This window comes from Coregonus clupeaformis, chromosome 8 (genome assembly GCF_020615455.1).
Source record: "Coregonus clupeaformis isolate EN_2021a chromosome 8, ASM2061545v1, whole genome shotgun sequence".
NCBI lineage: Eukaryota > Metazoa > Chordata > Actinopteri > Salmoniformes > Salmonidae > Coregonus > Coregonus clupeaformis.
Genome location: NC_059199.1, coordinates 40,139,149 through 40,164,911, shown reverse-complemented (window position 1 = coordinate 40,164,911; position 25,763 = coordinate 40,139,149). Strand labels below are relative to the sequence as shown.

Sequence of the window (25,763 nt, the reverse complement as noted above, 5' to 3'; positions counted from 1 at the left end):
CAGTGCACTAAATAGGGAAGAGGGTGCTATTTGGGATGCAACCATACATCTGAGTGAGTGAGATGTTTTAAAGACTGGGCTGTAATGTATTTCATTCTACATAAAGCATGTGCACTTCTCTGTCCTTCAGTGTAAGTACTGTCCCCATTCCTTCATCAACCTTGTGAGGCAGCAGGATCCTGAGTGTGTGTGTGTGTGTGTGTGTGTGTGTGTGTGTGTGTGTGCGTGTGTGTGTGTGTGTGTGTGTGTGTGTGTCTGTATATGTCTACGGCAAGTGATTGTGTGTGTGTGTGTATGTAATTAAGGTGGGCAGACAGGCACTCTCCAGGGGTACTCCTGTTCTCCTGTCCCTCTCACCCCATCTGCTCTGCCTCCTTGTACGCCGGGAGGGTGATTATAGACACACAAGTATTTGTGTGTGTGTTTATCCATCTGCATGAATGTAGACGTCTTTATATCCCATAATAAGTAATAATTTCTCACACATATAACCGACTAGAGCAGCGTTTCCCCAACTCTGTCCTGGGGACCCCAATTGGTGCACCTTTTGGTTTTTGCCCTAGCACTACAAAGCTGATTCAAATGATCAAAGCTTTCTGATTAGTTGGTTATTTGAATCAGCTGTGCAGTGTTAGGGAAAAACCAAATCGTGCACCCCTTGCGGTCCCCAGGACCGAGTTGGGGAAACCCTGGACTAGTGGTTATATTTCCACAAGAATGCGCGCACGCATGCCTCACACACAGACTTCTCACAGACCTTGATCACAGCGGCATCCACAGTTAAATCACCATTCAATACCCTGGTTTATTCTTCATACCCATCCTCTCTCTCTTCCAATATCAACCCTGGGACATGACTATAGGAAGTCACTATGTTTCAACAGTAAGCTCTTTCACCCCTCTGATAACACACAGTGTGTATGTGAGAAAGATTGGTGAGTGTTCTTTCTGTGATGGGTTTTGTTCAACCTTGTATCTGAACAACGTGTGTGTGTGGAGAGAGCAGTTTGTGTTTATATCTGGCACCCCTTCTCCCCCTATCCTGCCTTCTCCCCCCATCCTGCCTTCTCCTCCCATCCTCCCTTCTCCTCCCATCCTCCCCCCATCCTCCCCATCCTCCTCCCATCCTCCCTTCTCCTCCCATCCTGCCTTCTCCCCCCATCCTGCCTTCTCCCCCATCCTGCCTTCTCCTCCCATCCTCCCTTCTCCTCCCATCCTCCCTTCCTCCCTTCTCCTCCCATCCTCCCTTCTCCTCCCATCCTCCTCCCATCCTGCCTTCTCCCCCCATCCTGCCTTCTCCTCCCATCCTCCCTTCTCCCCCATCCTCCCTTCTCCCCCCATCCTCCCTTCTCCTCCCATCCTGCCTTCTCCTCCCTTCTCCCTTCTCCTCCCATCCTCCCCCCATCTGCCTTCTCCTCCCATCCTCCCTTCTCTTCCCATCCTGCCTTCTCCTCCCATCCTCCCTTCTCCCCTCTCCTCCCATCCTGCCTTCTCCCCCCTCCTCCTCCCCCCATCCTGCCCTTCTCCTCCCATCCTCCCTTCTCTCCCCATCCTGCCCTTCTCCCCCCCATCCTGCCTTCTCCCCCATCCTCCCCTTCTCCCCCATCCTGCCTTCTCCCCCCATCCTCCCTTCTCCTCCCTTCTCCTCCCATCGGTTCCCTCCATCACCCCCTTCCTTTTTATTTTTGTCCAGGAAGCCAGCAAGCAGAGAGACTGATGCTAGCTGTGATGCTACCTGGTTGAAAACACTTTTCCACCCCTCTCTCCTCCCGTCCCTCCATCCCTCTCTCTTTACCTCCAGGGAGCCAGCGGAGAGGCTGGTGTTAGTGTTGGTGCTGCCCAGGTTGCGTGGCAGGGTCAGGGTGCGCTCCACCGTGCCTCCCCCTCCTGTTAGAATCTGCCTCACCGACGGCATCTGGCCCGGCTTCAGCTGCAGCGAGTGCCCGTAGCCGTGCATGTGGCCTCCGTGGATGTGGACGCCTGGAGCGTGCATGTGGCCCTGGGGACCGTGGCCCCCGTGCACGGGGAGCTGCTTGAGCGTCCCGTAAGAACGGTTCATGTTCATGTCCATGTTCATGTTGTGGTCGCTGGGGGAGATGAAGTCAGCCGGGTAGGCCTCGCTCTCCACCGGGTGGAGGGTCATGGGCGATGGGGGCGGGGGGAAAGGCGGGTCGTCCACTGCGATGCTCAGCGGCTTGTCCTCACCCCCCAGCCCCAGGCCCAGCCCTGGGGGCAGAGGGGGTTTTAAACTGACCGTCCTACGGGGTAACACCATATAGTCCCCCTCCCCTCCCCCACCAGGTCCATCCAGAGTGTTGGGAGGAGGGGGCGGTCGAGACCAGCCCATCCCGCTCTCGGTGCACAGGTAGACAGGCGCCGTGTTCCTGGGGTTCCCCTGGTGCATCTGCTGCTCCACGTTCACCTCCTTCTTCACAGGGGTGTCACTCAGCTCATTCAGAACACCCAGCGGGGGCACCTGCATGGTGGGACGGGGAACTCACATTAAGGAGCCGTCACTAAATATATTATTTACATTTTAGTAATTTAGCAGACACTCTTATCCAGAGCGACTTACAGTTAGTGACTGCATAAATTTTTCATACTGGGCCCCCGTGGGAATCGAACCCACAACCCTGGCGTTGCAAGCGCCATGCTCTACCAACTGAGCTACAGGAGGGACTAGAAAATCACTGACATCACTAAATACACTCTTTGAAAAAAGGGTTCCAAAAGGGTTCTTCAGCTGTCCCCATAGGAGAACCCTTTTTGGTTCCAGGTAGACATGGAGCCCAAAATAGTTCTACCTGGAACCAAAAAGGGCTTCAAAGGGTTCTCCTATGGGGACAGACGAAGAACCCTTTTAGGTTCTAGATAGCATTTTTTTTTCTATCACTAAATACAATATAGATTGGTTATCACTGATATCACTAAAGACAATATAGATTAGTTATCACTGATATCACTAAAGACAATATAGATTAGTTATCACTGATATCACTAAATACAATATAGATTAGTTATCACTGATATCACTAAAGACAATATAGATTAGTTATCACTGATATCACTAAATACAATATAGATTAGTTATCACTGATATCACTAAAGACAATATAGATTAGTTATCACTGATATCACTAAAGACAATTTAGATTAGTTATCACTGATATCACTAAAGACAATATAGATTAGTTATCACTGATATCACTAAATAATATATAGATTAGTTACCACGGATATCACTAAATACAATATAGATTAGTTATCACTGATATCACTAAATATTAGTTATCACTGATATCACTAAATAATATATAGATTAGTTACCACGGATATCACTAAATACAATATAGATTAGTTATCACTGATATCACTAAATATTAGTTATCATTGATATCACTAAATACAATATAGATTAGTTATCACTGATATCACTAGAGATACTATAGATTAGTTATCACTGATATCCCTAAAGCCACTATAGATTAATTATCACTGATATCACTAAAGATACTATAGATTAGTTATCACTGATGTCAATAAATACAATATAGATCTGTTATCACTGATGTCAATAAATACAATATAGATCTGTTATCACTGATATCACTAAAGATATTATAGATTAGTTATCACTATCACTAAAGATACTATAGATTAGTTATCACTGATATCACTAAAGCCACTATAGATTAGTTATCACCAATATCACTAAAGATACTATAGATTAGTTATCACTGATATTTCTAAATACAATATAGATTAGTTATCACTGATATCACTAAAGACAGTATAGATGAGTTATCACTGATATCACTAAATACACTATAGATGAGTTATCACTGATATCACTAAATACACTATAGATGAGTTATAAATGCTATCACTAAATACAATATAGATTAGTTATCACTGATATCACTAGAGATACTATAGATTAGTTATAACTGATATATCACTAAAGATACTATAGATGAGTTATCACTGATATCACTAAAGATACTATAGATTAGTTATCACTGATATCACTAAAGCCACTATAGATTAGTTGTCATCAATATCACTAAAGATACTATAGATTAGTTATCACTGATATTTCTAAATACAATATAGATTAGTTATCACTGATATCACTAAAGACAGTATAGATGAGTTATCACTGATATCACTAAATACACTATAGATGAGTTATCACTGATATCACTAAATACACTATAGATGAGTTATAAATGCTATCACTAAATACAATATAGATTAGTTATCACTGATATCACTAGAGATACTATAGATTAGTTATCACTGATATCACTAAAGCCACTATAGATTAATTATCACTGATATCACTAAAGATACTAGAGATTAGTTATCACTGATGTCAATAAATACAATACAGATCCGTTATCACTGATATCACTAAAGCCACTATAGATTAGTTATCACTGATATATCACTAAAGATACTATAGATTAGTTATCACTGATATCACTAAAGATACTATAGATTAGTTATCACTGATATCACTAAAGCCACTATAGATTAGTTATCACCAATATCACTAAAGATACTATAGATTAGTTATCACTGATATCACTAAATACAATATAGATTAGTTATCACTGATATCACTAAAGACAGTATAGATGAGTTATCACTGATATCACTAAATACACTATAGATGAGTTATCACTGATATCACTAAAGCCTATTTACTGTATAGTGTTTTACTTCATTTCTGGTTAAAAAAAATAGTAATATTAAAATCACTTTATTGGTCAATGTACAAATCCAACCGAAATGTGACTTCCACCTTTAACCCAACCCCTCCGAAAGACACACATACATATTCAGGTTTTGGAGAGGTGTGAGGGGCTGCCACATTGGGCGGTGGGGATCTGTTGTTGTGGGGGGTTATGTTCCTTGCTCAATGGCACAACAGCAGTCAATGGCATCTAGGATTTCATACCAGCAACCCTCCGGTTGCCAGCTCACTTCCCGCCAGATTCGAGCTGGCAACCCTCTGAGTCGCCTCTCTAACCGCTAGGCTACCTGCTGCTTTGAGGAAGGACTCAAATATCCGGCAGATAGCTTAACAAAATTTGATTGTAGTGTTTTTTTTTGCATTTAATCCCATTGCCCATCCGCCCATTTCCCATCCATCCATCCATCCAATCAGTCCCTCACCTGGACGAGTAGGTTAGGAGGGGGGATGTTTCCGGGGAGGGAGCTGAAGTTGACCCCTAGGCCCCCTTCCTGGTGGGCCGACAGCTTGAGGTCGTCCTCTTCATCAAGGGAGATACGGGAGAGGGTCCCGGTGATGGTTGCTGGGTTACAGGTGTTCACCTCCTTGAAGATGACTGGAGGGAGAGAGGGAGGGGAGAGAGGAAAGGAGATGGGGATAGAGAGCAGAATAGAGATAGCAGGACAGATGGATATAAAGAAGAGGGTGAGGCATATGAAGTCAACTTGCAATACAGTACATTAAAACAGTTAAAATGGGGAAGATGGGAAAATAGTACGAACAGAGAGAGAGAGAGAGAGAGAGAGAGAGAGAGAGAGAGAGAGAGAGAGAGAGAGAGAGAGAGAGAGAGAGAGAGAGAGAGAGAAGAGAGAGAAAGAGTGAGAGAACAGAGGCATATGTTCATTGAGCCTCCTAACATGGTTTTAAATAATAGACACCTATGGAATGAATAAACATGTAAAACTGCAACAAAACATGACAAGAAGCAGAACCATTCATCAACTCTTGAAAGCTAGTGGCAAGAAGACAGAAAACCCTCTCTAGACTCCATCTGGCCCGGTCCATTGGTAGGGGTAACGCAGCAGAGGTGAGCTTTGTTCCTGACACTGTGGCCCTCAGCTATTCTCTCCCAGTATATAATCTAGATAGAGGCAGTCTGGCTATTTGATTAGATGTATGATAGAGTGTCTCTGTCCCAAATGGCACCATATTCTCTGTATAGTGCACTACTTTTGACCAGGGCTCAATAGGGCTCAGGTCAAAAGTAGAGCCATTTGAGACACAGCCAGTGACATTGTGTAAAATGCAGCTGGCTCCAAATGAAATGGACCTGGATAACCCCCTGCTGCTGCCTTCCATTCCATCACATGGTCACTATGGGAACTCATTATTCCCTGTCTAGTTGTGACAGATTGCTTTATATTGTGTCTGTGCGTGTCCTGAGACCAACAGCAAGGTAGGATGAGATTTTATATCTTATACCGAGACCACAATGAAACAGAATATGAAAGTAACCTTGACTTAGAGAATGTTTGGGTTGTCCTTTTCATTGTCATACTTTTAGTTTAGTGAACAAACAAAGGAATGAAGACACTTCTAAAATACCCTACTACAATATATGACTAACTGGTAAGAGTCAACATCTAAACGAATAAGGCCAAATATCACATGACATCCTGTTCCTGTATAGTGCACTTGTTCTGATCACGGTCACATGCAAAAGTAGTGCACTAGGCAGGGAATAGGGTGTCATTTGAGGTGTAGCCTTAGTCAATCTAATAGATAGACATAAAGGTCATACTAACATGGCCTACTGTATATAGTCAGCACAACAGTTCACCTGGAGCAACATATTTAACCCTACATGCATATTAATAACACATTCATGCTAACCTGGTCACAAAATCAGGCTTATACCGGTCAGATTGGATATGGTCACTCAATGGGCCATATTCAATCAATCAACTAAATGTTTTTGATTGAATACAGTCCGAAGTCGTACCACCATTACTCTCACCTTATAGTCACACAGTCATGCTGAATTACATGCACACACTGAGATCGTCAAGAGTTTGAAGTGGTCACTGCTGGGCCACAATTAACTGAGGAGGATCTGTAAGTACATCTGCAAGTAGCTCAAAGTTTCATACAGTTTCTGTATTGATGTTAATGAGAGACAGAACAAGGAGAATCAAGGTACTCTTCATATAATTCAATTATATTATTATAATGGAATGTTCAATAGAACAAAATCTGAAAACAATCTCGGCAAAGCCATTGTCAGGGAGTAAAATAATCATTTAGATGTTGTTCTACTGAACAGGGCCCTTAATCAGAGACCACCTTAAATCTACAAAGACATAACAGTTTATCCCTGCAGCGTTTTTACATCCTTCTTTGTTCTACAAGATTTGCATGAAAGTTTGAGTTAGGAGTTTGATGTATATCTCAAGTTAGGGTTGGGCCATTAGTATTGACAGTGTTCTGAGGGTCAGGTTGGAGCCAGACTTACATGGGTGTCCTCTCTCTGCAAGGGTGGAGGGGGAGAGGAACCATGACTGGGTGTTAATTTACATCCACAGTGTTACACACATCACACACACAAACACACACAGACACATACACACACAGACACATACACACACAGACGCACACACAAACACACACAGACACATACACACACAGACACATACACACACAGACGCACACACACACACATCACACACACAAACACACACAGACACATACACACACAGACACATACACACACACACACACACCACACACACACACACACACACACACACACACACACACACACACACACACACACACACACACACACACACGCACACACACACACACACATCCAAATTCCAGTGCTGGGGAACAAGGGCTACCGTGCTCAGCCAATAAGAGATTCATTCCTTCAAGTCAGAGAGATCTCATTGGACGAAATCAGTGTGATTGACAGGGCAAAATAGTCCCGCTCATGATTGAATTCCGAGACTCCATTTTTCCCATCACTGCATTTACATTCAGACAAGCAAAGCCTTAGCTATAGCGTAGTGCTCCCCTGTGCACATTGACAGCATGTTAGACTGATTCAAAAGAGTGTGATGGAGAGAGGGAGGGAGAGAGAGAGAGAGAGAGAGAGAGAGAGAGAGAGAGAGAGAGAGAGAGAGAGAGAGAGAGAGAGAGAGAGAGAGAGAGAGAGAGAGAAGAGAGAGAGAGAGAGAGAGAGAGAGAGAGAGAGAGAGAGAGAGAGAGAGAATATACCTGTTTGACACGCCAGGTCCACATCTTTTTCAAAGTCCGACTGGCAGAAAGCATGGGGAAGAAGAGAGACAGTTACACAGCAGTGTGTGTGTGTGTGTGTGTGTGTGTGTGTGTGTGTGTGTGTGTGTGTGTGTGTGTGTGTGTGTGTGTGTGTGTGTGTGTGTGTGTAATAGGTATAGTATGGTTTTGGGGAAACATTGGGAAACAGAATAATACAGACAGTAGTCAAATATTCTATTCCAACTAATACAACATCAAGAGACAGCGATTACAGTTTTTTTCAATTGCTAACATGGATTGGTCAAAACTGAAGTCACATTGTCAAAACCCTTCACACAGTCAGCGAAACAGAAGTGTACCTGGACCAAACTGTGAATCATTTTTCATTGCTTTCACACAAAATGCATTCAATGACCACATTCTCCGAAATCCATGAACTCTTTTCTCATTTATACTCCACCACCTGCAAAACTATATATTTGCAGCACGTTTTCAAATGCTAACACACTGTTTCCAAAACGGTTAAAAACACATTCAAAACAGAATGATGGCAAATGTCGTGCATTTCTGCAGTAACCAGATTGAAACATATTGAAAATCTCAGCAGAATATTGAATCACTCCAAACACAGCTGATTGCAAGTTCAGTTGAAAGCCTACCCAGGTGTCCTGTTTTAGTCTCGTTACCAAACAGACAAAAGAGGACGGCTTCGGAATGATTTAGTTTGGAAACATGGATCAAGGAAGACCGGTTGGTGGGGAAAGAAGATTGGCAGGGTTGAGGGAGAGGGAGAGGGAGAGGGAGAGGGAGAGGGAGAGGGAGAGGGAGAGGGGCAGGGTTGAGGGAGAATGCGTGGAGGACAAAGGAGAGGAAGACCAAGAGTGGTGGTCTCTGATGAGATAAGGGCCACAATTATTGTCCATGTTGTAAACCATGGTCTCTCTTTGAGAGAGGCCGGTTTAAGGGTGAAACCAAATCTGCAGCATTCAACAGTTGCATCAATAGTACACATTTTCCGGCAAAAACAGGTGAGATGTGCATCCTTCAATGATAATTGAACTACATATTACAGTAAAACACAGTATGTTCACATTTTAACATGTACTGACATTTGGAAATATATTGATTGTTTTGTGTTTTTCAGTAGGATCCAAAGCTTGCCTCCCATAGGAGGGAGAGCCAGAATATTATCAGATGCGCAGGAAATTGCCATTGTTGCCATGGTAATTTGCAACAATGCAATAAAACTGTGGGAAATTCGGGACAGAGTGCTGGCAGACAATATCCCTTTTGGGAATGTGAAGACGGTCAGAAACATAAAATAACATAAACTAGGGATGAAGCAGATGTACACTGTACCCTTTGAGAGAAACAGTGAAAGTGTGAAAGAACTCCGGTATCAATATGAGAACTTGTGGCCAAATGCAGGAGAGAGGGAGAACTAGAACACCTCACAGTACTGTACAGTATGCGTGATTATCCTATACATGTTGTTGATGTTTTTTTTGTATTTATAACAAAATAATATCACACAGTGTGTGAAGTCGCTCATGTGTTAGGCTACACCTTGTTAATGGTGCTACTGATGATCATTTAGAGACAGAGATGTTAGACTACACCTTATTAATGGTGCTACAAATGGTAATTTAGAGACAGAGATGTTAGACTACACCTTGTTAATGGTGCTACAGATGATCATTTAGAGACAGAGATGTTAGACTACACCTTGTTAATGGTGCTACATATGATAATTTAGAGACAGAGATGTTAGGCTACACCTTTCTAATGATGCTACAGACAAAGACAGAGATGTTAGACTAGACTTTGTTAATGGTGCTACAGATGATAATTTAGAGACAGAGATGTTAGGCTACACCTTTCTAATGATGCTACAGACAAAGACAGAGATGTTAGACTACACCTTGTTAATGGTGCTACAGATGATTTAGAGACAAAGACAGAGATGTTAGACTACACCTTTCTAATGGTGCTACAAGTGATTTAGAGATAAAGACAGAGATGTTATGTTACACCTTTCTAATGATGCTACAGATGGTACAGAGAGAAAAAGAATATTGCCACTGATAATAAGTCCCTGGTCTATTTCAACTTCTCTACCCTTGCTCTCCTTTAATCAAACACTTCTACATCTACTCTACATATTTCTTGGTGCATCATCTGAAGCACATTAACAGCTATATTGCCATTTTTGTCTGTTCTGCAATGGCCATCTCAAGTCACTGGTCTCTTTCAAGTTCTTTACTGTCCTCTCTTTCAACCAAACACCAGCTCTACCTTTCTCTCTTTAAACCTAACACCAGCTCTACCTAAAGCCTCCTGCTCTTGTTTCCCTCAGCTTGTCTTTTGTAACCTTCACGAGAGAATTTCCCCTCAACTCTGAGTGGTTGGAACAAATAACTTTGTAAAAGAAGCAACACAAACAGCACCACACAAACAGATTGCTTGGATTGAATGAGGGAAAGTTCCAGTGTTCCTTTCCAAAATGGCCTCCATGCAAACCTCTCAAATGTGAATGTGAAACTAAATGTGGCACCACATTGCCATGCAGACCTAGGCCTCTCCACTCTCTCTTCTCCTCTCTCCCCACAGCACCAATCCGCCTAGCGTCCTCCACGGAACCCACTCACAAAAGCCTTTGTTTGGATATTAAAGTATAAAGCCTTTTGGGCACGACAGAGAGAGAGGGAGGGAAGGAGGGAAGGAGGGAAGGAAAGGGAAAGAGAGAGAGAAGAAGAGGGAGGAAGAGAGATATGTGGACCCCAGGAAGAGTAGCTGCTGCTTTCGCAACAGCTAATGGGGATCCTGATAAAATACCAAACAATACCAAGAGATGGAGGAAGATGGAGGGAGGGGAATGGCAGAGAGAAGGAGAGAGAAAGATAGAGGGACAGAAAGAGAAAGAGAACATTTGAAAGGGAAAGAGCACGGGAGAGAATGAATACAGGCCTCAGAGGAGAGGAAAGCTCTTAGTACGCAAATCACACAGCCGCACAAATGGCTCTCGCCTAAACGGACAATTGAGGATTTAGACTAATCTCTCTCTCTCTCTCTCTCTCTCTCTCTCTCTCTCTCTCTCTCTCTCTCTCTCTCTCGCTCTCTCTCTCTTGCTCTCTCCATCTCTATCTCCCTCATCTTAGCACATATGTACGCACTCCCACACACGTACACACAGGCTGAGTATAGAAAGTAAGTCAGGTTAACCGTCAGCATCATTACAAACTACAGTTTGTCCAGACGTTATTGAGGAGGGCATTCACATTAGCCCTGGGTTCAGCCAACACTGGAAACCACTTAAGCACAAGATAACCCAAATCACTTCTGGCTGAATTATCATTGGAACAGATGCAAGAACAAAACAACATTTGGATCCCAAAACTTAATCTAAAAACACATCTATATAGATATAAAAACACCAGCATAAAACAACTTTGACTGGTTGCAGCTAAAACTATAAAAACCTGCTGGCGCTAATCTACTTTGCAGCTCAGTGGTTTCCAGACTTTCCCCCCAACGGACCATAATAAAACATGAGTTGTTATGTTTTGCAGGTTAATACCATTTATATGAAATAAATTGAAAGACATTTCCTGGACCACAAGGGGGTATAGCCACAGTTTGGGAACCATTGCTGGAAACGTAGTGGATAATGCACTTTTCTACCACATAATAACTTTACAAGAACTGCTAAGAATACTACACTGTTACTTTAAGACACAGCAAGCACAGCGGCTATCTACTGTGGTTGACGTACTGATTTGCTGTTGGGGTACTTGTTGTGTTTTTGTCCATGGTTGTGGGCGTGGGCGTGGTTATGGGCGTGGTTGAGGGTGTGGTTGAGCGCGTGGTTCATGTGTTCATGGTTCATGTGGTTGTTGTGAAGCAGGATGTGGTAACAGCCGCGTTGGCAGCCCTGGTGAGGGTGGCACGGTGGCGGGCATGGTGACTGTTGGTGGCATGACGATGACGGGCAGGGAGAAGCTCCAGTGCCAACAGTGCCCGTGTCAGTGCCAGCAGTGCCAGTGCCGTAGCGCAGAGAGCCACACTGCTGCCCGCAGTAGGACACGTTCTGACACTTCTGATGCAGGGATGAAGAAGAGATGTGAGAGGAGGAGAGATGAGAGAGGGGAAGTGGAGGAAAGGCAATATAGGGGAGAATGGTAAGGACCAAGCCAGTCCAAACTAACTACCAAAATGGTTAAATGGTTGTTACTCTCATTTTAGATGTACTCTAGTCTGAAGACTGATAATTCTCAAGATGTCCTCCTATCCTCTGAAGATGTCCTCCTATCTTCTCAAGATGTCCTATCTTCTCAAGATGTCCTCCTATCTTCTCAATGTCCTCCTATCTTCTCAATATGTCCTCCTATCTCCTAAATATGTCCTCCTATCTTTTCAACATGCCCTCCTATCTTCTCAAGAAGTCCTGCTATCTTCTCAAGTCCTCCTATCTTCTCAATATGTCCTCATATCTTCTCAATATGTCCTCCTATCTTCTCAATATGCCCTCCTATCTTCTCAGGATGCCCTCCTATCTTCTCAGGATGCCCTCCTATCTTCTCAAGATGTCCTCCTATCTTCTCAATATGTCCTCCTATCTTCTCAATATGTCCTCCTATCTTCTCAAGATGTCCTCCTATCTTCTCAAGATGTCCTCCTATCTTCTCAATATGTCCTCCTATCTTCTCAATATGTCCTCCTATCTTCTCAAGATGCCCTCATATCTTCTCAATATGTCATCCTATCTTCTCAATATGTCCTCCTATCTTCTCAATATGCCCTCCAACTTCTCAAGATGCCCTCCTATCTTCTCAAGATGTCCTCCTATCTCATATCTTCTCAATATGTCCTCCTATCTTCTCAACATGCCCTCCTATCTTCTCAATATGTCCTCCTATCTTCTCAATATGTCCTCATATCTTCCCAAGATGCCCTCCTATCTTCTCAATATGTCCTCCTATCTTCTCAATGTCCTCCTATCTTCTCAAGATGCCCTCCTATCTTCTCAAGATGCCCTCCTATCTTCTCAAGATGTCCTCCTCTCTTCTCAAGATGTCCTCCTATCTTCTCAATATGTCCTCCTATCTTCTCAATATGTCCTCCTATCTTCTCAAGATGCCCTCCTATCTTCTCAAGATGCCCTCCTATCTTTTCAAGATGCCCTCCTATCTTCTCAAGATGCCCTCCTATTTCTCAAGATGTTCTCTTATCTTCTAAATATGTCCTCCTATCTTCTCAATATGTCCTCCTATATTCTCAATATGCCCTCCTATCTTCTCAAGATGCCCTCCTATCTTCTCAAGATGTCCTCCTATCTCCTATCTTCTCAATATGTCCTCCTATCTTCTCAACATGCCCTCCTATCTTCTCAATATGCCCTCCTATCTTCTCAATATGTCCTCCTATCTTCTCAATATGCCCTCCTATCTTCTCAATATGCCCTCCTATCTTCTCAATATGTCCTCCTATCTTCTCAATATGTCCTCCTATCTTCTCAATATGTCCTCAGATGTCCTATCCTCTCAATATGTCCTCCTATCGTCTTAAGATGTCCTATCCTCTCAAGATGCCCTCCTATCTTCTCAAGATGTCATCCTATCCTCTCTAGTGAGTTTATGGTAACACTCTTCATAAGGCCTACTTAATACTTTTATGGCTGTTATGTCATACACTACATGACCAAAAGTATGTGGACACCTGCTCGTCGAACATCTCATTCCAAAATCATGGGCATTAACATGGAGTTGGTGCCCACTTTGCTGCTATAACAGCCTCCACTCTTCTGGGAAGGCTTTTCACAAATAAGGGGCCTAGCCCAAACCATGAAAAACAGCCCCAGACCATTATTCCTCCTCCACCAAACTTTACAGTTGGCACTATGCATTCGGGCAGGTAGCGTTCTCCTGGCATCCGCCGAACCCAGATTCGTCCGTCAGATTTCCAGATGGTGAAGTGTGATTCATCACTCCAGAGAACGCGTTTCCACTGTTACAAAGTCCAATGGCGGCGATCTTTACACCACTCCAGCCGACGCTTGGCATTGCGCATCGTGATCTTAGGCTTGTGTGCGGCTGCTCGGCCATGGAATCCCATTTCATGAAGCTCCCGATGAACAGTTATTGTGCTGACATTGCTTCCAGAGGCAGCTTGGAACTCAGTAGTGAGTGTTGCAACAGAGGACAGACGATTTTGACGTGCTAAGCGCTTCAGCACTCGGCGGTCCCGTTCTGTGAGTTTGTGTGGCCTACCACTTCGCGGCTCCTAGACGTTTCCACTTCACAATAACAGCACTTACAGTTGACCGGGGCAGAAATGTGAAATTTGAGGAACTGACTTGTTGGAAAGGTGGCATCCTATGACGGTGCCACATTGAAAGTCACTGAGCTCTTCAGTAAGGTCAATCTACAGCTAATGTGTGTCTAAGGAGATTGCATGGCTGTGTGCTCGATTTTATACACCTGTCAGCAACGGGTGTAGCTGAAATAGCCAAATCCACAAATTTGAAGGGGTGTCCACATACTTTTGTATATATAGTGTATCATTGCTATGACAGGTTTATGAAGGTTTTATGGCAATGGGTTCAAGTAAAGTTTTTTTATGAAACCAACCCATCCATTCCCCTTCAACACTACCCTTAAAGCTTTGAAGAACATTTTCAGGACAAGGAATTCACAACGTATTTTTGCATATGTTGTTTTTGCTGGCATAGGTAATCTAAGGTGAAACTTCAGCCTCCGAACCTTCCTAGAGGTCCACTCAAGAGACCAAAACACTACAGTAAATGACTGTGAATAACAAAATCATAGGGGATGGAGGGTTCAGTGTAGGAACCTTAGTAACTAATGCATGTTGCAGAACATTGTGACCTGGTTGACACTTCATGTCTTTATGATTTACAATGCTATTAGCACGATTTTGGACAAAGTAACCTTATGTATAACCTTATGTGAGCTTTACCTTACACGCCCTGCGCATAATGATGAGAACCTTTCATATGGGATAAACAAACCTGCCGCAGTGACCGCCATGTCGATAAAAATATGAAATAAACATTTGAAAATAACTAATTACAGGTGGGCTTAGAAAATATATTTAGGAGGGACTTCAAATAGACCAATAATGGGGTTTTAGGCTCATTCCCAAATCGACACCTGTCAAATCCTCTCAGAACCCCACAAGGAGATATGGCATAGGGTCAAGGAGATATGGCATAGGGTCAAGGAGATATGGCATAGGGTCAAGTGGTCGATTTGGGATTGGGCCTTAATATAGTGAAGGGCAGTATCTGAAGAAAAGAAACAGAGCCGTTTTAGGACCAGCAGGATTTGGTTATGCAAAGTAGTATTTGAGGTTTAAAAAGGCTCCTAAAGTTTGTAATTTCCACTTTAACATTTCAGACTTGATTTGCCCTAACAAAAAATTTATCAACCCTTACAAATAATCTCAATGAATTATACTCCACATAATAATACACATTTCCTCTTGCTGCAGGATTACTTTCCTTCTGTAGCAAACTGGCTCAAATGAACCCTCCCGTTGTCCTAGGGTCAAAATGACCCGCCACTGTGTTGAACCAACTTTATTTAATTTTTATATTTTTGGGATCATTTGTGAGAAGGGGGCAGTGAGACTTTAAAGAAAGTACACAAATGATCCAAAAAATATAAAAATTAAATAAAGTTGGTTCAACACAGTGGCGGGTCATTTTGACCCTAGGACAACGGGAGGGTTAAGATCCTTCTGTATGTAGCCTGGTCCTAGGAGTTGGCAAGACAGCACAAACAACCGATCAGAGACCAGGCTAGCACTGGTTATGGGTCTGATAAGGGATGAAATGGAATGTTATTCACCATGATCTGCACCTGTCCATTTTTGCACGAGTCCGGTGAGTTCTCGCTGTCGTCTTTACATCCCCCCATCCGACAGCGCACTGCGTCCTGCACCTGGAAGAGAGGGAGGAGGGAGGGAGGGAAGTGGAGGAGGAGGGAGAATGGGAGGAAGGGAGAGAGAGAGAGAGACAGAGAGACAGAGAGACAGAGAGAGAGACAGAGAAAGAGAGAGATAGAGAGAGAGAATGAGAGAGAGAGAGACAGAGACAAAGAGAGACAGCGAGACAGAGAGAGATAGAGAGACAGAGAGACAGAGAGAGAGACAGAAAGAGAGACAGAGAAAGAGAGAGATAGCGAGAGAGAAAGAGAGAGAGACAGAGACAACGAGAGACAGAGAGACAGAGAGACAGAGAGAGAGAGAGAGAGAGAGAGAGACAGAGAGAAAGAACAGAAAAAGACAGTGTACAGTGTTGTTGAATCTAAATAGGCAGCCAGTCTGCTGAGGGTTGTGTTAGGAAGATGAAACTTTATTCAAATAAAGATATGACTGGTAACTGACTCCAGAGCCACAGAGCTGAGATGTTTTTCCTCATAATCCTGGACTATCGGACTACCATTTTATTATGTTTGCAATCGCAACAAATCTGCTCAGACCCCAACCAAAGATTATCAAAAGCAGCGCTATAAATTGTCGGACAACCCCAAAATTCGTAGATGCCCTTATAGACTCCCTCCACCTACCCAAGGACGTCGGAGTACAAAAATCAGTTAACCACCTAACCGAGGGTCAACATTTTATCTTGGGTAATACCCTAGATGCAGTCGCACCCCTAAAAACAAAAAACATTTGTCACAAGAAATGAGCTCCCTGGTATACAGAAAATACCAGAGCCCTGAAGCAAGCTTCCAGAAAATTGCCACGGAAATGGGGCTCCACCAAACTGGAAGTCTTCCGACTAGCTTGGAAAGACAGTACCATGCAATATCGAATATCCCTCAGTGTCACGTTCGCCGGTAAGAGAGGACCAATGCGCAGCGTTGAATGCAAACATATTTATTAACACTGAAGGATAACACGAACAAAAACGATAACGTGACAGTCAACGGTCTAACACAAACCAACTAGAACAAGAACCCACAAACACAACGGGAAAAACAGACAGTTTAAATATGGCTCCCAATCAGAGACAACCAGCCACAGCTGACACTCGTTGCGTCTGATTGGGAGTCACTCAGGCCAACATAGAAATAAACTACATAAACTACTAAATACCACAGGGGAGGGACCGGGTGGGCACTCCGCCTTGGCGGCGGATCCGGCTCCGGGCCTGATCCCCACTCCCTCTCCAACCCCCCAAAGTACCCCTGGTCCGGTCTGGCCCCGCTGGCCGGAGCTGGACTGCACACTGATGGAGCGGATTGCTCTAGCTCCGCGTAACGCATCTGACCGTGCCGGACCAGGCACCAGTGGAACAGGCACGGGCCGTGCCGGACTGACGACGCCCACCACTGGCTTGGTGTGGAGAACAGGCACGGGCCGTGCTGGACTGATGACGCACACCACTGGCTTGGTGTGAGGGGCAGGAGCGGGCCGAACCGGTTGGCGACGCGCACCATTGGCTTGGTGCGGGAAGCAGGAGCGGACCGGACCGGGCTGACGACGCGCACCCCTGGCTTGGTGCGTGGAGCAGCAACGGGCCGGACCGGGCTGACGATACGCACCCCTGGCTTGGTGCGTGAAGCAGGAACGGGCTGGACCGGGCTGACGACTCGCACCCCTGGCTTGGTGCGAGTGGCAGGAACAGGCCGGACCGGGCTGGCGACGCGCACCATAGGCTTGGTGCGGGGAGCAGGAACAGGCCGGGCCGAGCTGGCGACGCGCACCGTAGGCTTGGTGCGAGGGGCAGGAGCAGGCCGGGCCGGGCTGGCAACGCACACCGTAGGCTTGGTGCGAGGGGCAGGAGCAGGCCGGGCCGGGCTGGCGACGCGCACCGTAGGCTTGGTGCAAGGGCCAGGAACAGGCCGGGCTGGGCTGGCGATGCGCACCGTACACTTGGTGCGGGGAGCAGGAACAGACCGGACCGTACTGGGGACACACACCACTGGCCCTACACCGGGATCTGGAACGGGCCGGACCGGACTGGTAACACACCCCAGTACCTCTCGCCGTGCCTCTACACCTTCCATCCCCTCTTCGACCAGTGGCCCCCGTAACCTGGCGGCCTCCTCTGCCAACCCGCTGGACCGCTCTATCGCGGCCTCCTGCTGCCCCGACGTCGTGAGCCCCCCCCTAAAAAATTTCTGGGGATCTCTCCTCCCCGTGGGTCAGGCCTCTATAATTCTCGCCCAACTCTCGCTCTTCTGCTTCCAACTCCCGCCATTCAGCTCCTCATTGGGCTTGACCCAGTCGAAGCTCTTCCTCCACTGTTCCCAAGTCCACCCTCTCTGCTCCTCACTAGGCTTGACCCAGTCGAGGTTGCCACGGAGATCTGCTAGCGATGGCTCCTGGACACGCTGCTTGGTCCAGTTTTGGTCGGTTCTTCTGTCACGTTCGCCGGTAAGAGAGGACCAATGCGCAGCGTTGAATGCAAACATATTTATTAACACTGAAGGATAACACGAACAAAAACGATAACGTGACAGACAACGGTCTAACACAAACCAACTAGAACAAGAACCCACTAACACAACGGGAAAAACAGACAGTTTAAATCTGGCTCCCAATCAGAGACAACCAGCCACAGCTGACACTCGTTGCCTCTGATTGGGAGTCACTCAGGCCAACATAGAAATAAACTACATAGATCTACACACCCTGGCTCAACATAACAGTGTCCCCAGAGCCAGGGCGTGACACTCAGCCTACTTTTCCAACCTGATTGAGGAGAATAAAAACAATCCAAAATGTATTTTTGTTACTGTCACAAAGCTAACTAAAAAGCAACATTCCCCAAGAGAGAATGGCCTTCACTTCAGCAGTGATGAATTCATGAACTTCTTCAACGAAAAGATCATGATCATTAGTAAGCAAATTACGGACTCCTCATTGAATCTGCGTATTTCTCCAAACCTCAGTTGTCCTGAGTCTGCACAGAACTGTCAGGACCTAAGATCAATAGAGACACCCAAGTTTGTAAATTCTGCATCGCTCTAAACATTCACAAAAATATTAATGGCCTACTACACCCTATTCCAACTAAACTACTGAAAGAGCTAATTCCTGTCCTTGGCCTTCCTGTGTTGAACATAATAAACAGCTCCCTATCCACGTACGCTTTATCACAAGACGCAGGCCTTCTAGAATTTCTAAGCAAACAGCTGGAGGCAGGGCTTTCTCCTACAGTGGCTTGCGAAAGTATGCACCCCCCTTGGCATTTTTCCTATTTTGTCGCCTTACAACCTGGAATTAAAATGGATTTTTTGGGGGGTTTGTATCATTTGATTTACACAACATACCTACCACTTTGAAGACGTAAAATATTTTTTATTGTGAAACAAATAAGCAATAAGACAAAAAAACTGAAAACTTGAGCGTGCATAACTATTCACCCCCCCCAAAGTCAACACTTTGTAGAGCCACCTTTTGCAGCAATTACAGCTGCAAGTCTCTTGGGGTATGTCTCTATAAGCTTGGCACATCTAGCCACTGGGATATTTGCCCATTCTTCAAGGCAAAACTGCTCCAGCTCCTTCAAGTTGGATGGGTTCCGCTGGTGTACAGCAATCTTTAAGTCAAACCACAGATTCTCAATTGTTTTGAGGTCTGGGCTTTGACTAGGCCATTCCAAGACATTAAAATGTTTCCTCTTAAACCACTCAATTGTTGCTTCAGCAGTATGCTTAGGGTCATTGTCCTGCTGGAAGGTGAACCTCTGTCCCAGTCTCAAATCTTTGAAAGACTGAAACAGGTTTCCCTCAATAATTTCCCTGTATTTAGCACCATCCATCATTCCTTTAATTCTGACCAGCTTCCCAGTCCCTGCCGATGAAAAACATCCCCAAAGCATGATGCTGCCACCACCATGCTTCACTGTGGGGATGGTGTTCTCGGGGTGATGAGAGATGTTGGGTCTGCGCCAGACATAGCGTTTTCCTTGATGGCCAAAAAGCTCAATTTTAGTCTCATCTGACCAGAGTCTCCCACATGCCTTTTGGCGAACACCAAACAAGTTTGCTTATTTTTTTCTTAAAGCAATGGCTTTTTTCTGGCCACTCTTCTGTAAAGCCCAGCTCTGTGGAGTGTATGGCTTAAAGTGGTCCTATGGACAGATACTCCAATCTCCGATGTGGAGCTTGGCAGCTCCTTCAGGGTTATCTTTGGTGTCTATGTTGCCTCTCTGATTAATGCCCTCCCTGCCTGGTCCTTGAGTTTTGGTGGGCGGCCCTCTCTTGGCAGGTTTGTTGTGGAATCATATTCTTTCCATTTTTAATAATGGATTCAATGGTGCTCCGTTGGATGTTCAAAGTTTCGGATATTTTTTATAACCCAACCCTGATCTGTACTTCTCCACAACTTTGTCCCTGACCTGATTGGAGAGCTCCTTGGTCTTCATGGTGCCGCTTGCTTGGTGGTGCCCCTTGCTTAGTGGTGTTGCAGACTCTGGGGCCTTTCAGAGCAGGTGTATATTTAGTGAGATCATGTGACACTTAGATTGCACACAGGTGGACCATATTTAACTAATTGTGTTACTTCTGAAGGTAATTGGTTGCACCAGATCTTATTTAGGGGATTCATAGCAAAGGGGGTGAATACATATGCGTGCACCACATTTCCGTTATTCACTAATTTTGACTATTTTGTGTATGTCCATTACATGAAACCCAAATACAAATCCATTTAAATTACAGGTTGTAATGCAACAAAATAGGAAAAACGCCAAGGGGGATGAATACTTTTGCAAGGCACTGTGTAGAGCTCCATTCTTATGGACTGGTCTGCCTATCCATGTGAGAGACTCAGACTCGGTCTTGACCTTTAAGTCTTTACTGAAGACTCATCTCTTCAGTGGATCCTATGATTGAGTGTAGTCTGGCCCAGCGGTGCGAAGGTGAACGGCAAGGCACTGGAGTGATGAACTGCCCTTGCTGTCTCTGTCTGGCCAGCTGCCCTCTCTCCACTGGGATTCTCTGCCTCTGAACCTATTATGGGGGCTGAGTCACTGGCTTACTAGTGTTCTTCCATGCAGTCCGTAGGAGGGGTGCGTAACGTCGTGACATTTTTTTTTGCTATACTCAACTTGAGTGGGTTGAGTCACTGACATGAGCACCCCCTCGGGTTCGTGCGGTGGAGGAGATCTTCGTGGGCTATACTCAGCCTTGTCTAAGGGTAGTAAGTTGGTGGTCTGTTGATATCCCTCTATTGGTATGGGGGCTTTGGCTAAGTGTGTGTGGTCTGCCTGGTTGGTCCTCACCGGTTGGCCTTGTCCGGGGGGTATTGTCGGACGGGGCCACAGTGTCCCCCTGTCTCAGCCTCCAGTATCAATGCTGCAATAGTCTATGTGCCGGGGGGCTAGGGTCAGTCTGTCCTATCTGGTGAAATTCTTCTGTCTTATCTGGTGTCCTGTGTGAATTTAAGTATGCTCCTTCTAATTCTCCTCTCTCTCTCTCTCTCTCTCTCTCTCTCTCTCTCTCTCTCTCTCTCTCTCTCTCTCTCTCTCTCTCTCTCTCTCTCTCTCTCTCTCTCCCTCTCCCTCTCTCCCCCTCTCTCTCCCTCACCTGCTGTCTCGACCTTATAACATTTTTGACATGCGTTTTTCTGGATTTTTGTTGTTGTTATTCTGTCTCTCACTTTTCAAATAAACCTACCATTAAAATTATAGACTGATCATTTCTTTGTCAGTGGGCAAACGTATAAAATCAGCAGGGGATCTAATACTTTTTTCCCTCACTGTACTCCTGAGGTGCTGACCTGTTGCACCCTCTACAACCACTGTGATTGTTATTTACTGTTATAATCTCCACCCGGCACAGCCAGAAGAGTACTGGCCACCCCTCAGAGCCTGGTTCCTCTCTAGGTTTCTTCCTAGGTTCCTGCCTTTCTAGGGAGTTTTTCCTAGACACAGTGCTTCTACATCTGCATTGCTTGCTGTTTGGGGTTTTAGGCTGGGTTTCTGTATAGCACTTTGTGACATCTGCTGATGTAAAAAGGCCTTCATTAATAAATTTGATTTGATTTGATTTGATTAGTGAGAACACAATATTTTTACACCCACATTACCTCCCACATTATGTTGAGAGAGAGCGAACTAATATCAACACTATACCCAAGAAGTCCCAAAACTTCCTACCAACATCGGGATGTCGTACAAACATTTGTGTAGTGTGTTACCAAAAATCGTGTAGCGTGTAACCAGCTTAACTTGGATAGGAGACATGCACGCACGCATACACATGCACATTTCACACACTGACACTACACTGACAAACAGATACTACACTGACACACTGAGACTACACTGACACACTGGGACTACACTGACACACTGAGACTACACTGACACACTGGGACTACACTGACACACTGAGACTACACTGACACACCAAAACTACACTGACGCACTGAGACTACACTGAGACACTGGGACTACACTGACACACTGAGACTAAACTGAGACACTGGGACTACACTGACACACTGGGACTACACTGACACACTGGGACTACACTGAGACACTGGGACTACACTGACACACTGAGACTACACTGACACACTCAGACTACACTGACACACTGAGACTACACAAACACACAGCGTCTACACTGAAAAACTAAAAATGCAATGACACACTGAGACAACACTGAGACACTGAGACTACACTGACACACTGAGACTACACTGACACACTGAGACTACACTGACACACTGAGTCTACACTGACACACTGAGACTACACTGACACACTGAGACTACACTGACACACTGAGACTACACTGAGACACTGAGACTACACTGACACACTGAGACTACACTGAAACACGGGTACTACACTGACCCACTGAGACTACACTAACAAACTGCGACTACACTGACACACTAAAAATACAATGACAAACTGAGACTACACTGACACACTGAGACAACACTACAGAGGGTAGTGCGTACGGCCCAGTACATCACTGGGGCCAAGCTTCCTGCCATCCAGGACCTCTATACCAGGCGGTGTCAGAGGAAGGCCCTCAAAATTGTCAAAGACTCCTGCCACCCTAGTCATAGACTGTTCTCTCTGCTACCGCACGGCAAGCGGTACCGGAGAGCCAAGCCTAGGTCCAAAAGACTTCTCAACAGCTTCTACCCCCAAGCCATAAGACTCCTGAACAGCTAATCATGGCTACCCGGACTATTTGCACTGCCCCCACACCCCATCTTTTTACGCTGCTGCTACTCTGTTAATTATTTATGCATAGTCACTTTAACTCTACCCACATGTCCATATTACTTCAACTACCTCAACTAGCTGGTGCCCCCGCATATTTACTCTGCACCGGTACCCCCCTGTATATATAGCCTCCCTACTGTTATTTTATTTTACTTCTGCTCTTTTTTTCTCAACACTTTTTTGTTGTTGTTTTATTTTACTTTTTTATTAAAAATAAATGCACTGTTGGTTAAGGGCTGTAAGTAAGCATTTCACTGTAATGTCTGCACCTGTTGTATTCGGCGCATGTGGCCAATAAAATGTGATTTCATTTGATTTGAACACTGACACAATGAGACTACACAGACACACTGAGACTACACTAACACACTGCGACTACACTGACACACCGGGACTACACTGACACCGGGAACATCGGGATGTCGTACAAACATTTGTGTAGTGTGTTACCAAAAACCGTGTAGCGTGTAACCAGCTTAACTTGGATAGGAGACATGCACGCACGCATACACATGCACATATCACACACTGAGACTACACTGACACACTGAGACTACACTGACACACTGGGACTACACTGACACACTGGGACTACACTGACACACTGAGACTACACTGACACACAGAGACTACACTGACAAACAGATACTACACTGACGCACTGAGACTACGCTGACACACTGAAACTACACTGACACACTGAGACTACACTGACACACAGAGACTACACTGACACACTGGGACTACAATGACACAGTGGGACTACACTGACACACAGAGACTACACTGACACATTTAGACTACACTGACACACTCGGACTACAGTGACAAACTGAGACTACACTGACACACTGGTACTACACTGACACATTGGGACTACACTGACACACTGGGACTACACTGACACTTTGAGACTACACTGAGACACTGAGACTACAGTGACACACTGAGACTACACTGACACACGAGACTAAACTGAGACACAGACACTACACTGACGCACAAATGACAGACTTTCATCCCAACAGCTGAGTAGGACAACACATTACCACCTTATGAGTGGAATCTGAGCCGCAGCGCCAAAGAAAAGCCATCTTCACTCACAGCGGGTGTGTGTGAGAGAGAGAGGGAGAGAGACTGCATATTGGATAAGAGCAGAGACCATGTCATATGGATAGCGCATAGTACCGTCTCTCATTCTATCTCTATCTCTCATCTATCTCCTTCCATCTATCTCTCCATCTCACTCTCTCCATCTCGCTCTCTCCATCTCTCTCTCTCCATCTCTCTCCCTCCATCTCTCTCCCTCCATATCTCTCTCACAATCTCTTTCCCTCAATCTCCCTCTCGCCATCTCTCTCCCTCCATCTCTCTCCCTCCATCTCTCTCCCTCCATCTCTCTCTCACAATCTCTTTCCCTCCATCTCTCTCTCTCCATCTCTCCCTCCATCTCTCGCCCTCCAGCTCTCTCACTCCATCTCTCTCCATCTCTCTCTCTCCATCTATCTCCCACCATCTCTCTCTCTCCATCTCTCTCTCCATCTTTCTCTCTCCCTCCATCTCTCTCCCTCATCTCTCTCCCTCCATCTCTCTCTCTCCATCTCCCACCATCTCTCTCCATCTCTCTCTCTCCATCTCTCTCCCTCCATCTCTCTCTCTCTCTCTCTCCCTCCATCTCTCTCCCTCCATCTCTCTCTCTCCATCTCTCTCCCTCCATCTCTCTCCATATCTCTCTCTCTCCCTCCATCTCTCTCTCCATCTCTCTCTCTCCATCTCTCTCTCCATCTCTCTCCCTCCATCTCTCTCCCTCATCTCTCTCCCTCCATCTCTCTCTATCTCTCTCAGTCTCTCTCTCTCTCTCTCTCTCTCTCTCTCTCTCTCTCTCTCTCTCTCTCTCTCTCTCTCCATCTCTCTCCCTCCATCACTCTCCATCTCTCTTTCTCTCCCTCCATCTCTCTCGCTCCATCTCTCTCCCTCCATCTCTCTCCATCTCTCTCTCTCTCCCTCCATCTCTCTCTCTCCATCTCTCTCTCTCCATCTCTCCCCATCTCTCTCCATCTCTCTCTCTCCATCTCCCACCATCTCTCTCCATCTCTCTCCCTCCATCTCTCTCTCTCTCTCCATCTCTCTCCATCTCTTTTTCTCTCCCTCCATCTCTCTCTCTCCATCTCTCTCCCTCCATCTCTCTCCATCTCTCTCTCTCCCTCCATCTCTCCCTCTCCATCTCTCTCCCTCCATCTCTCTCCATCTCTCTTCATCTCTCTCCATCTCTCTCTCCATCTCTCTCGCTCTCCCTCCATCTCTCTCTCTCCATCTCTCTCTCTCCATCTACCACCATCTCTCTCCATCTCTCCATCTCTCTCTCTCCATCTCCCACCATCTCTCTCCATCGCTCTCTCTCCATCGCTCTCCTTCCTTCCCTCTCTCTCTGTCCTCTCTATGTTAACTATGCCTTCCTCATTCCCTGCTGGGTGCGTTGGCACTCTGATGGCTGCGTACTTCTCATTTCTATTCTCCATCTAT

The 25,763-nt window shown here is 45.4% G+C and overlaps 1 protein-coding gene across 2 annotated transcripts in view; it reads right to left on the bottom strand.

Moving 5' to 3' along the window:
- Nucleotides 1-25,763, bottom strand: part of LOC121572027 (adhesion G protein-coupled receptor B2) — a 467,080-nt gene that overhangs the window by 32,967 nt on the left and 408,350 nt on the right. For both annotated transcript variants that reach the window (XM_041883878.2, XM_041883879.2), the window contains exons 27-31: nucleotides 15,886-15,978; nucleotides 8,018-8,057; nucleotides 7,251-7,265; nucleotides 5,182-5,354; nucleotides 1,796-2,476 (exon numbers count right to left, since the gene is read on the bottom strand). In XM_041883878.2, coding sequence (XP_041739812.2) covers nucleotides 1,796-2,476; nucleotides 5,182-5,354; nucleotides 7,251-7,265; nucleotides 8,018-8,057; nucleotides 15,886-15,978 — 1,002 coding nt within the window. The remainder of the gene's footprint in view (nucleotides 1-1,795; nucleotides 2,477-5,181; nucleotides 5,355-7,250; nucleotides 7,266-8,017; nucleotides 8,058-15,885; nucleotides 15,979-25,763) is intronic.